The sequence below is a fragment of the Rhinolophus hipposideros genome (assembly GCF_964194185.1).
Source record: "Rhinolophus hipposideros genome assembly, chromosome: 25".
NCBI lineage: Eukaryota > Metazoa > Chordata > Mammalia > Chiroptera > Rhinolophidae > Rhinolophus > Rhinolophus hipposideros.
Genome location: NC_138071.1, coordinates 16592146 through 16606568, shown reverse-complemented (window position 1 = coordinate 16606568; position 14423 = coordinate 16592146). Strand labels below are relative to the sequence as shown.

Sequence of the window (14423 nt, the reverse complement as noted above, 5' to 3'; positions counted from 1 at the left end):
CCCCCCTCCCCTTTAATTTTTGCTTTGTCTGTAAAGACTAGAGGCTGTTTTTGGTAGTTTGAGTGTCTGGTAGACAGTTTCTCCGAATGGACAAAGCGTCGCTTCAAGGAAAACACCTAACACTATATGTTGCCCATCATAGACGATGTTTTTTTTTCACCTTCCTTTTAACAGCCTTTTAGGGGAAGGAGGCTCAAGCATGAATTCAGTCCCATCCATCATCTCCCATTTAACAAAGCTGTGTAAGGGGCCGGGGCTGTTAGAGATATTCTATTTTGAGCCCTCATTTTACAGATGGCCTAAAGTAATGACATGTGTTTGAGTAAAATCACAAACCCGAATATGATGGAGCCAGGACTAGATAGGAATGGAACCCCTTTATTTCCAGCCTTGTCCCCTTTGCATTGGGTGAGTCTTTCTGAAGCACCCTTTGAATACAGCCGTACTCTATTGGAATGATACCGAAGCAGGTCTCGGTGGTTTGGGGTTAGAGATTTAATGCCGCTTAATTTATAGCTTTATCCCCAGTGAACGCAATACATCCATTTGTGAAACAAACAAAAAAATTAAGCTATGCATCAAAAAGCAATATCCAGAGGTAATTATTATTTTTTAATTTAAATTATAGATCTTATTTTCCCAGAGGCTTTGGGAGGTCTTGCAGCTATTATTCAGGATATTAAGACATGAAATTCTAGATGTGCATGATTCTCCGGTTTAAAGAATTGTCTGCTTAGAAACGTGGCAACTGTAGAATAGGAATGATAAGGCTTGTCTGTTGCTGTATGGCTTCTGCAGCCCAGTATTGATGTTTGTTTTCACACAGAATGGAACGTGGCTCTGGTTTCCCTGAATGCTCATTGTGCAGCACACAATAAAATGGACGCTCTTTGCCTATTATGCCATTCAAATTAGAAATTTATGAAGGTGTATAAATCTTGTTTGAGCAATAATACCACAAAGTAAACCATGAGCTGGGTGCTGTTAGTGTTTAGCTTGCCAGTCTCTTTGTAACACTGTGCCTTCTGATTGAGTATTTATGTTGAGGAATGTGCAGTGAAGGATTTTCATTCTGACATCACCATTAAGTTGAACGTATTAGGAGCCTTAGTCACCCTGCCAGGTAGGTAGTCGGATGGCATTTTTTTTGGAAGACAATCTTGAGATCCATTATCCTTAGGTGATAGTGAATGTAATTGTCAGCCCAACATCACACTTATACTGTGTGTGTGTGTGTGTGTGTGTGTGTGTGTGTGTGTATGTGTGTGTGTGTATGTGTGTGTATGTGCGCGCCCGCGAGCGTGCATGTGATCCAGATGGTGCCACAAATGGATAATGGCAAACTGTTACGTGTTTCCTTCTAACCCCTGAGATTTATTCTCGTCATCTTTCGGCTCTTCTCCTCATCACGCCCTATGCCTTTTCTAAGATAGGAAGCCAGACGAGATTTATCCTGCAAGCTAGACTGAGTCATTTACTTGTAGGATTCCGTGTGTTGTATTTCATTGATTGCATGGGTGCTTCCATTATTATTTCTTAAACAATCAGTGCTCTTTTTAGATTAATGCATTTATTGAAATTATAACATTCATGGCTATTTCTGTGGAGCTGAACATTTAATTTGGCCATATCTTGAGGCATAAGCCTCAGCTCAGCTATCTCAATGTTGGCAAAGTCCGTGTTTATCTGAAATCTGCCGCTTGTGTTAGGCAATTACATTGATTTTCTTCTTAGAGTAGATCTTTGTAGTTCTCTTCAGCGTTTTTAAACTAGCATCTGAAAATATAGGCTTTATGAAATTGGACATGATATGTATCAGCCAGTGGGAAAACCAGAAAGAGAAATAGAGTAAAGCAAAAATCTGAAAAGATCTGACAGTTTTCTAAGAGGCCAGCCTTAATTTTTATTAAGTAATTTAGAGAGATTGTTTAAGAAATACTGAAATTGGGAAGGGAATTACAGTGTAAGGATTATACAAAGAAAATGAAGGAAAGGGGAAGTCATAGGTGGAAAAGTTATAAAGGAAATTGTTTTGTCCTTTGAGTTCCAGGGAATCTATGCATGTCTCAAATCGTAGTTGCATTTTCAGTTTTTTGTTTTTTCCTAGATGATGAGGCATTCGTAACGTCATTCCATCTTTCAGAGTCATTTCTGTTCACCATTCAAAGAACTCTCCTAAATATGTGACAGCGTCTTCCCACTCCCGCATTCCCTCTCTCCCTCTGTTTTAACCAGCTTCTGGAAACAGAATTTGGGCATAAGTCATAGAGCAAAGAAGACAGGTGAGGTGTAGTGAGCTTATGCTGCCCTTTCTCTGAGAATTAAGTTCAGGGTATTTGCGGTTGCTAAGAATACTCAGAACCAAGTATAAGGTTAGGAGTTTTCTTCTTTGATCCTGAACCCACATTAGAAATACAGATTCTCAGAATTTCTTAGGAACTTAAATCTTAGAAATTTTGAATATGTCTAAGAGGAGTAAATGATTGCTAGGTACTCAGCAAAGAAGATATTTAGGGCTAACCAAGACATTTGTTTAGCATGTAGTTTACTAAAAACAAAGAAACAAATACACTTTTGCTAAGAATCATGAGCTGCTTTCAACCACACAAAATTTATTGTTTTCAATAATAGTTTCAAATAAAGGGTTTAGGGCAGATTTGCTGTAACCAAGCAATTGCAGTTCTTAACTTTTTCTCACGTGGTTTATGGTCAGTGTCCTATCATCTGTATCTCATAGACAAAATGCCAGTGTTTGTGTTCATGAAGATACATTGGCTGTTGAGAAAGAAATGAAAATGGTTTCCGAGAAGATTTTAAAAAGTAGAGTACGTGGATGTGAAGAAAACATTCTTTGTGTTAATACATCATTTTAAAAGGAGAGTGTGCATGTATGTAAAAGCTATGGAACTATACTTCCTGCACTTGAAATTGTTCTGCAGATTTCCATGGCAAATCTGATGTATATGGCGTGACCATTTATTTTGACTTTTTCTTATTTTACAGACTTTGCCCGTCCCTAAAGATCTGCTTGGAAACTCACTGTGCTAATAGGCAAAGTTGGCCTTTTCTGTGCTTCTCTTAACGTAGCCCATCCAGAAACACTGACCTTTTAGTTTAATAACAGTTTTATTTGAGAAAATGTTCAGCTCCTGAGAGCTGAAAAGAGTGTTTGGAGAAAGGCCATTTTAAATAGTGGTCTCCCTATGGTATATCTTTTTCCCACACACAGTCTGTACCAGACCTATCAGAAGAAATGCATTGTTGTATTCTGTATTTTATTGATTTAAAAACAAGTAACATGAAACTTAGAGTTGCTCAAAACCCATTACCACCCTGGTTTCTTTTCCTGCCTGGGCTTTGATTTGCTATTTTAGATGTTAAACCCTTTATGCTAGGTCATGTTTTATCTTTTTGTTATTTTAGAGCCTCGTTTATAGCTGGAATAATTACTTTTTCAGCTGTGACCTTGGAAGTGAGACCCAAAAGGTGTGTGTGTGTGTGTGTGTGTGTGTGTGTGTGTGTGTGTGTGTGTTGCTTAGGGCATTAGAAAGACAGCTGTGCTTTTGTGCCTTTACTGACCCCAAGTGATGTCCCCTGCTGGTCCCTGGGGTGTGTCTTCTTTAATGGCCCGGGGAGTGTCCCATCCTTTTCCTTGCTGCCTGCTTTCCTCCTCTACCCCTCTCTCTCTCCTGACACCACCAGTTGTCTCCATCTATTTCTCACCTTACCCCACGACAGGTGGCAGGGCTGATGATCATAGGGAGAAGAGTAGGGAGAAAGAAGACAAACCTTGAAGCTCCATTTCCTTCACTGTAGTTCTCCTGCATGGCTTGCTTTCCAGCCATCCAGCTGGTACCCTTTGGTCATGGAGTCTTTACCGCTGTTCCAGCTTGATTACATCATTAAAAAAAGGCTCACTGCTGATTTGGGCTTTTTCCCTGGTAGGAAGTCCTTATGAAAGAGGCATAACGTGCACTGTGAGGATAGCTGCTCCCGTAGGAAACCGATCTCACAGCTTCCTATGTAGACCTGGTACCCCGACACTTTTCAGGAGACTAGTTGTAATGGACTGAATGAAATTCAGTTGAATTGTGGTTGAGAATGTGACTGGATTTTGCCTGAGAAAATGTTTGGGGTGGCAATTTGCAACAATGCAAGGCCAGTGGCGTGATTATACATGTACTGTTTGACTGTGTGTTGATCCTAACTGGTATGTTGAACTTCGGAGTAGAGTTTGATGAGGTAGTACTAAGGGTGAAATAGTTGTTTTAGGAGATGAAAATGTGAAAATCATTACCCTGTGCAGTGCATAGTCTAGAACTTCATAGCCAGCCGACACCCACCCATTCGACCCACCGGTCCTGCTTTTGGATAAGGAAATCAAAACACAGGTAGGTTAACTGACTTATCCAAAGTCGAGCTACTAGAAAAATAAGGAGTAGTACTGACACTTTGCTAATTTCTCTGCTGTTTATGTATGGTTAAAAAACCTTTAGATTGAAAAATCTGAAGATTGTCCTGAATGCAAACAGAATCTCTGTTCTAGTTTTTTCTCGAGTTTGTGTGACCTCTTCAAAGCAGAGATGTGTGTCTTTCTTATACTGTATACTGGGAAGCAGGAGAGAAGCCCAACAGTAGCGTGTAGTGTACAGCTCGAAGGGAGTCTAGGGAACATCCGTTTGAGAACAACCTTGTGAGAAAACTGTTGCCCAATTTGTAACCTCCCCAAGACCCGCCGGATTGTGGGTGGCCGTGCTGGGGTTAGATCTCAGCTATTGAGATGCATTGAACATACCATCAGATTCACTAATAAAAGTGTACAGTTCAGTGGTTTTTAGTAGATTTACAGAGTTGTGCAATCATCTCACAATCTGATTTTAGAACATTTTTAATATCCCCGAAAGAAATCCTTTACCCATGAGATGTCACTCTCCATTCTCGCCTTCCTCCCACCCCTGGTGACCCATCTAATCTGCTTTCTGAGTCTATGCACTTGCTTGTCTAGACATGATAATGGAAGCGTACAATATATGACCTTTTGTTTCTGGCTGCTTTCGCTTAGCATCATGTTTTCAAGTTTCATCCATGTGGTAGCCTCTAGCAGGACTTGATAATTTTTTTATGGCTGAATAATATCACACTGGATGGATATACTACATTTTGTTTATCCATTTATCAGCTGATGGGTGTTTAGGTTTTCTTCTCTTCAGGGATATTATGAATAATACCACCATAAACATCCATGTACCAGTTTTTGTGTAGACATATGTTTTCAGTTTTGTTGAATATATACAGTACCTAAGAGTGGAACTGGTAGGGCACATGGCAACTTTGTTGAGCTGCCTAACTTTTCTATAGAGACTGCATCATGTTACGTTCCCACCAGAAATGTGTGAAGGCTCCAGTTGCCCCGCATTCTCACCTACACTTGTTTGTCTTTTTAGTATATTGGGTTTGAGTTGGTATACTGTGGTTTTGAATTGCATTTTTCTAAGACCAATGCTGATGAGCAATGTTTCATGTGCTTATTGGCCATTTGTGTGTCTTCTTTAGAGAAATGCCAATTCATATCCTTTGCCCATTTTAAATTGAGTTGTCCTTTTATTTTTCTGTTGTAAGAGTTCTTTCTGTTTTCTAGATACAAGCTACTTGTCAGCTGTATGATTTGCCAGCATTTCCTCTCATTCTGTGGATTGTCTTTTCACCTTCTAGATGATGTCCTTTGATGTTGTTGTTTTCTCACAGTCCGAAAGGAAGCAAACCCATCCTTGCAACCTTTTCATGTATTTTCTGTGTTATTGCCCAGTGTCAGCAAAATTTAAAAAAGGTGCTTGCATATCCTATGGTAATTCATTGTAATTCATGTACTTTTTCGTGTGGGCTCTGTGGCAAGATGCTATAACGTTCAGACCATCAAATAGAGTATTGGTACAGAGCAGAGAAAGTTATACCATGTAGCTTATCTCTCGTAGGCTCAACCATTTGAAGTAACAGGTCCTGTGTGTATTCCTAGACTCTCCTAAGTGTTTCTGGTGCTTTCTTTGTCATAATTTTGGGTTGTGGGTTTCTAGTGAAGAGGAAATAAGTTTCCACGTATTTTTTAATGGAAGGCTCTGAAGGAGTTTGTAAAATTGGTCTATGTTGTTTACGACTGTAGCTGTAAGAATCTTTACAAAACACGTACAAAATCTAATTGGCAAGACCAGATGTTTCAAATCAAGTCACCAGGTATTTAGAGAATTCTAGCCGAGTTCTCAGCACTGTTCCGAACCTCTCTCCAGTTGCTGGCACCTGAATTTGAATGACATGTATTCCAAAAATATATATTTTAAAATTTTCATAAATGCCTTTTTTTTGGTAAATCATGGAAAAATGAATGTAAATACAAATAATTTTCTTTGTGTAATGAATGGTTTTTTAAAATGTTTAATTCTCAAAGTGAAAATTTTGGTGTCATTTTCCTCTCTCAGGTCCCTTCCTTACATCTTCTCCTCCCTTTATTGCGATTGTCAGACCGTAATGATAGGACATCATTTTAAAGAATTTGTACTTAATGGCTCAGTCCCCACTGGGCAGTAAGAAGCTCCTTGAGTTTATTATAAATTTTGGCAGGTGTGGAAATTTCTAGGTCACTAGGGAACTCTTGATTAAATTACTCCTGAAATGTATTAATTGGTCTTTTCCACAGTGCTTAGGTAGTTCCAGGGAGACGCTGACCAGCTGGCAGAACTTTGCCCACTCAGGTCTAGTCTCAGCTTTGTTTTCTTGAGTATTTTCTTGCTTTTGTTTTTAAGAAGTCACTTATTTTATCCCCTGGTGCTCTTTGTTGATTCTAGTGTCTGATGAAGAATTGAAAAGAAGAGTAGCTGAGGAGCTGGCCCTGGAACAAGCCAAGAAAGAATTTGAAAACCAGAAACGGTGAGTTTTGTGGTATGTGAGAGATTTATGTGGGATTATTATACTTATAAGATGTTTTTAGAGTATAATAAGACTCATTATTTGTGTCTGGCTGAACTTCAGAATGTGCTGAGTTTATGAACTTGGCCATTTGCAGGTTTGGATTATGCTTGTTAAAGCTCTACGATAACCCTCTTCCCAAACTTGTTTATATATGACCGTTGTTCTTATTGTGTGGTTCTTTGTTGCATGCATACTGAGCCCCGTTTTCTCCATCTGTGAGAAGTAGTTCTTGAGGCTTCTCCAGGAATTTCACAGGCTAGTTTCTTTCAATGAATATATTCATGATTGAATATTATATTGTCTGCTATGGGTATTAAATGTCATATACTATTCATAGTGCCCACATTAATAAATAGCACTAATTAGTAGTATACTCACTTAAAAGAAATTGAGGATATAACAGAAATCTGTAAGGCTGAAAAATCAAAATCCTTCATAATTCCATTCTATGGAGATAACCAATCTTAAACATTTTATTCCTCAAGATTTATATATGTATATATATAATATATACGTGTATATATTATATATATACATATATATGCTTCTATATTATTGTTGTCATTATTGTAATACTACTACTACTATTACTACTACTACTACTAATAATAATAAGTTAAAAGGATGTTCATTGAAGTGTTTTTGTAATAGTAGAAAACCGGAAGCAAGTCAAATATCCATCATAGGGGACTGGATGAATGAATTATGCCTACAATGGAATACTAGACAGTCAAATAGATTCTTACGTGCTGATTTAAAAAGACATGTTGAAAAGCTATAAACTGAAAAAAAGCAATGTTCAAAACAGCATAATTTTTTGGTAAAAGTATTACTTTTTAAAGACTTAAAGCGTATAGTTATTCATAAAAATACTTGAATATTTTTTAATCCAAGATTAGTGTCAAGTGCTTTCCATCTGTGCTACTTCTGAAATTTGCACATAGCACAGAGCATTATTATTATGTGGTCATGCAAATGTGTTTCTGCTGGGAGCAGTAAGCACATGTCTACCACCAGGAGATGTGTTCTTTTTTGTTTTGTTTTGTTTTGGATTGCTTAGCTATTTTGCTTAAGTTAATGTAAAGACTTTTTGAATTGGATTCTAGTCTTCACTGCCCAGAGGACCATCAACATATAATTTAACCTCGTTGGGCCTTAAATATTTCATCTCTAAAGTGAGGGGTTTGAAACATGTTCTCTCCTATGTATTTCGTTTTCTTTGACACAGTGCTAACCCTGCTTGTTTTCTCAAAACATGGAACAGGATGTGAGTTATAGAGGAAGACCACCACTTTCTCAGGAAATAAAGAAGGCTCACTGCTTAGGGTTTTAAAAAATCAAGATACAATCGGTAGTGCTAAGAGGGTCTGTGTATATTTCTATAGTTTCCAACACAGCACTTTATAAATGGGGTTAGTCTGATGGAGTATACATAATTAGATGGTGAAGTTTAAATATTCAAAAAATTCAGATCATTTTCATTAAGAAGCAAAGAAAATCAATATGCTAGTAGAATGTTTTTGTCTTTGAAATTTTATTATTTTTAATTGAATTTTATTTTAATAAGGATTTTTTGGGGTTAGACTCTTATATTTACTTTGCTGTTTATATTTCACATAGGATTTTTTTGTCTTCGTTTCTACCCATGTGGTATAGGCTTCTTATTACAGTAACTTTCACTGCGATGCTTTTTATTTTTTATTTATTTATTTTTGTTCCTCCCTTATTATTCAACTCCCATTTGCTCTGCCTTGGTCCCTAGAGGTAAAGGGCAGATGAGAATAATAAAAAGTGCCAATTTTATAAAGCCAATTTCATATTTCAAGTGGACGGGGGTTGGCAGCCTAACGGTAACCAGGACAAATGACTATTGATAAAGAATTTATTTTCTGTCACTTTTAAGGGGAGCAGAGGGTGGTGCAGCCTTTTTATTATTTTTTCTTTTAAAAAATGTTTTGTTTGAAGCCTTCTTTATGAAAACTTCCAGCTGTCAAATCTTAGCACAAAATATGTGTTCATCTGTGTGATAGTTCTTAGAAGAATCAATTTTTTTTCTACCAGAGAAGAAACTTGAGAAAAGGCATTAAGAAAACTGTATATACAGTCTTTTTAAAGGAACTTTTTGGTGTCACAAAGCATTTATACATTATTGTATCTGTTACGTTAATTGAACCAAGTCTCGTAAGCAGTTTCAGAAAATGGTTCCTTGTGCCATCGTTTCAACAATTATTGTGTCATCTATACCCCCACTCACTCTACCTATGTGATGAGTGGTTAGAAGAAACAGTAATATTTGTAACAGGCTGGTGAACTTTGCGGCAAGGAAATACTCTGAAATGTCTTCTGTCAGTCTAGCTCAGATAAAGACCTTGTTTTGATTAACTTTTTTGTTGTTGAAAGACTGAAAATTAACTCTAGTTAACTCAGCAAGCAAGGAAATTTTTAGAAGCATATTGGATAGCTCAAAAGAGAATCAAAAGGAAAACTAAAGAACCACTAGTTAGGGAAGAACCAGGTACTACTAAAACTGTACACAGCGGGGAGGAAGCAATCCCCCAAAAGAAAATCAGGATGAAGATTCCATAACAAAGGGGAAAGGATGGTGAGTGGCTGAATTTCATGGAATTGAAGATGCCATTGATTTTTAAAAAGGACTGTATTTGATGTACCACTAAGGAAAAAAGACATTGCTGCAAATTATAACACAGTTTTTTATCTCCTAGAATTTTCTTATTACTATTGACTTTGAATTTTTAAAAACATACCACTTATGTATTCATAGAAAGGAAAATGTAAGCAAACTAAAAAGGGTAAGGCGGTGTTCTCAACTGGGTGAGATTTTGGTCCCCAGGGGTCATGTGACAGTGTCCGGAGACATTTTTGGCTGTCCCACTTGTCCCATGTCATTGGCATCTAGTGGGCAGGGGACAGGGATGCTGTTAAACATCCTGTAATGTACAGGACAGCTCCCACCTCTGCCACCTGCTGTGAACAACGAACTTGCTGGCTAATGATGTCACTGTCATGATAGGGAGAAACCAAAGGGTGATGGTGTTCTTAAAACCTTTTCATACTGGGTCTGTTTCTTCTGAATCACTTTTTTGGCTCAGGGTCATGATGTCCTTGTTTTTCCTTACGACATCATACTCCATGCCGTCAAAACCCTGGCGACACAGCATTCCTTAAATGATTGCTCCACTGTTGTTCCTGGGATTTTTCCAGGCTGCTGACAACCAGTTTTGCAAAATTTGATGCTTAGGCTCAAGCTATGACAACCTATGCAGGACTGCTGCCTGGCAGACAGCACTTGTAAGATGCTTTCGGGCATGCGAAAATGTGGGAAAATAGGATCCTAGGAGTGTATTTCATCAGAACGGTCCATCTACACTCTAGACCATAACATCGGTGGGATTTAAAATGACTTATTGAGTGTCTTGCCTCACCCCCCATCTAATGCAAAAGCCCTTGTACAGCATGTCTCACTGGTAGTGCCACACACATTTGGATCCCATTCAGAAATCATTTAAACTGAAGATACTAAATTAGGCCATTTAAAATTTACCTGAACTCCTTTAAATCTCCATTCCTAAATCTAATATGCAGACATGGCATACTTAAAAGGCTTTAGAGGCGAACATTTCTACCGGGCCACAGTGATAATGCAGATTATTGGAAGCGTTATGACTTGTATGGGTTATAGTCTCAATTCTATAAAACATTTATACATGAAATCTCAGTTTATCTTCGATCCAGTTCTGTTTTATGAGCCTCTTGAGTAGTTTGCTTAGTTAACAAAATCATGCTCCCCCAAATTACTGACATAATGTTAGTACATGCACTAAACTGTAGGGTCTAATTTGGAATCCTAGTTGTGCTTATTACAACATCTAATGGATAGAATTGTTGTTTGGTGTCCCTGGAGTCAAGAGGAAATTAAATGTCCGTGTCCTCAGTCTGATTTTGCTGTCATACTCTCTCGTGTGTTTTGGATTATAGCTGACCGTATTGTGTTGTAACTAGAAAAGGCCAATATAGCAAGGACATAATAGGGCACGGTTTGAGTATAGACTTTGAAAATGTGATTTACTTCTCTCCTGCACCCTACCTCCAAAAGTCAGTCTCTGACAGCAAGAAAAATGTGACTGTTTCTGACCTCTGACTTTCGGCATTTGAATTTCACCTCTTTACCTATAAAGGCCAGTGAAAGTTTCAGTTTTAATCACATTGCTTTTTTTTTTTTTTTCAAGAAACCAGGAAGAAGGGGAATAGCTACTTGATGTTATAACTAACTATACAGCTCAACCAAGATTACTTGCTTCCTGTTTTCAGATGGACATCTGATGATATTTCCCCCATTCTATATTACTTGGAAAATAACATTAGATTTGTGAGACTTAGAATAATTAGTTCAATTTAGTAAGTGGTTTAATAAATTAGTCATAAATGTTATCAGCTACCCGGGTAAGTTAGAACAGTCCATTTATTTTTCAATTTATAGCATCAAATAAGGGCTTAAGACTTTTGGTACGTTCTAGTTTTCACGTTTATAGAGATAGTACCTTCTGTTTAAATTCATTATATAAAATAATTCATTTCAATTTTATTATTAGATATTTTTTGCCTTTGGAGGAAAAAGCTGAAAAAGGAGGAAAGTGTGGGTTAACATCACATTGAAAATACAGTATGAAAGACATCGTCTACCTCTCTTGGTTCTGCTCACACTGTAAACTCCAAATATTCAATTGAGTGATTTACTAGGATTGAGAAATCTTGAGTCTTTTGGCATTCTCTATATACATATATTAATATATTCTACATTATTTTAAAAAAGGGAAAAACTATGCCTTTTAAAATCAGACGTTAACCACTGACTATAGAAACTTGTCTTATAAATCTTTGTTTTAAATCATTGTAGTGTTTTCCAGTCATAGACACAAATTGCACAGTTGTGATAAAACTCCCTTCAACCTGAACCTGCATGTAACCTCTAAGTATATACAACTCAAAAGAAAACCAAAAAACTCTTCGGGGAACAAGTACTGTTGATAACTGATATTTATCATTGGCTAATTATAAAAGTATAGTTTTGAAATGACCTTCACATAAGCAGTTAACAATCAGTATTTTCCCATGGCACTTACAACTGTCACAAGCAAATGAGTCTCATTTCAAATTTACAAATATTTGCAACAAAGATGGTTGCAGGAATTTGAATGATTAAGTCTTCAGTGACACACACCTGATGTCTAGAAAGCAACCTGCTGTGAAATGAGTGTACTTCCCAGTACCCGGCTCTAATAGGATAGCGGAGAGTTTGTTGGCATTCTCTGCAAAATACTCCTTTATATGCTTTGACATTTAAGGGATCCTTCTGTAGTATAAAATCCCTAATATATTAGATGAATTTTCTTTTTTACTCTATTGTAGCTGTGTTCTTTTTAAAATGCATATGGTGTTGCTGTTGTTTTGCACCTATACTTTTTTTTTCTGTTCTGCTTAAAAGTAGATAATGACATAACCAGTTCTGCATGTAATAGGAAGAGCCCATTCCAGCCATCCGCTCACTGTTTCTCACTGGAAGATGACTGGAAGTGCCGAGTATGTACTAGGTATTGGAATCCTATACCATCTGCTGCTTTCATCTTTTTCTTCATGTGGCGCTTTTCTATTTTTAAGAGAGACAACAGCTTTCTCTAACCAACAAATATAGAAGGCTGAATTATCCAATCTGTGTTGTATTCACATCTCTTTACTTCTTTTTCCAAATCCAATTTTCTTTCCTTTTGCTGTTCTGCTGTTGCAGAATGCTACCCCAAATTCTGTTTGAGAAGCCGTTTTTACATGGCAGGAATATTAAACCTGGACTCGAATTAATTAAGCGTGCCACAGAAATCGGTAACTATTTTTTTACTGGTTGTAATAGCAGCAGTGATATTCAACCACTTCTCGTTCAAATGTTGCTTTTGACAGTAATTACAGTTTTTTTCTCTTCATGTAGCATAGTGTTTGATGTAATTTGTGCCAGAGTTGGTTTCTGCATTGGAAGTTTCTAGGAATTGGTTTTTGAATGTTCTAGAGTTGTAATATTCTTTATGGAAGTTTCTCCATCATCCAGAGCCATCTGGAGTGGGTGGGGAGGAGAGGGAGTGGTAATGTAGTTTACAAATTATTTATGATTTCTTACATAAAGTATTGCGTATTGTCAGTGTTATCACTGTTTTGGAAACACAGGTGACTGAAACCGATATACCTCTGTGAAGTTTTTCAGTCAGCAGCAGAACCTGTGACTTCTCTTGGCCTCACAGCCCTGCAGTGTCTGCTGCAGAGGTGATAGAACCACAGTGTCTCACCCTGGCCTGCTAACATCTATTAAGGAAACCCGACATGAAACTTCACTATAAAGCTGATTCAAGTGCCATCTGGTTTTGGCTGGGACTAGGGGTTTACAGCTCTGTCACCACCACCCCCTTCCTTTCCCTTCCCTTCCTGGAGATCAGGAAATCATCCTTACAGGCCCTAATCAGGGTATGATATGAGGCCTTGTCAGGGTAATTTTCTCTCCAAATTGGACGCTTAGTGTGTGAGGAGTATATTTTTTGTGTGTGCCAGCAGCATTTGTTGGATAACTCAGTTCTGTTTCCGTTTTAGAAGGTGAGTGGGCAGTGGCCGGATGTCCATTTCCCTGAGTCCAGAAGTTCCTAGTTACAGAGAGTGGTCTACGTAGGCTGGGCCTCACCCTGGCTGAGCCCTCAGTCCTCGGCCTTCTGGAAACCATCTGCTCATCCTGCTGGTCATGAGCGCTGTGTTAGGAAGAGTGTAGAAGATTGAGAGATTCTTCTATGGCAGTTCACTCTGGAGACGGTGGAGAAATATGCAGAGAGGGTCCCCTTTTCCTCTCCTGACCTTAACACAATATTGCCAGTGAGCCTCAAGGTGAAAAGGAGAGTGGAAAACGTAGCTGTAAATCAGATGTAAATTTTATCTCAGCATTGTAATACTTCTGGTATTGCATTGGCACATTTTTCATATTTAGGTCATAATCCCTCCTCCTTCCTTTCCTGGTTGGAGAAAACTTAAAAAGAAAGTAGCTCATCTTAAGTTTTTGTTGTTTTTTTCACTGAGAGACGAATCAATTTATAGATAACATACACATAAAATATTCACATTGGGGCCACCTATTATGTGTTATAAAAACCTTTTCAGCATATAGGACCCATATACCAAACTAAAATGAAAAAACAAAAATTTTAAAAGGTGGTGTTATTTACTGTGTGTTCAGTGCTGTTCTGAACACTGTTTTAACTCATATCATCCTCACAACACCTCACTTTATAAATGCAGAAACTGAGAGGTACCGAACCTTGCCAAGGTCAGATCTAGTAAGTGGTGGGTTTGCGATTTGAACCCAAGTCTCAGTGGAGTTCGTGTACGTCCCCATCCCACAGTGCTGCCTTTCTCTGTGT

General features: G+C 37.9%; 1 protein-coding gene across 4 annotated transcripts in view; it reads left to right on the top strand.

The window, feature by feature from the left end:
- Window positions 1–14423, top strand: part of CHCHD3 (coiled-coil-helix-coiled-coil-helix domain containing 3) — a 250356-nt gene that overhangs the window by 45761 nt on the left and 190172 nt on the right. For all 4 annotated transcript variants that reach the window (XM_081038018.1, XM_081038016.1, XM_081038017.1 and 1 more), the window contains exon 3: window positions 6837–6918. In XM_081038018.1, coding sequence (XP_080894144.1) covers window positions 6837–6918 — 82 coding nt within the window. The remainder of the gene's footprint in view (window positions 1–6836; window positions 6919–14423) is intronic.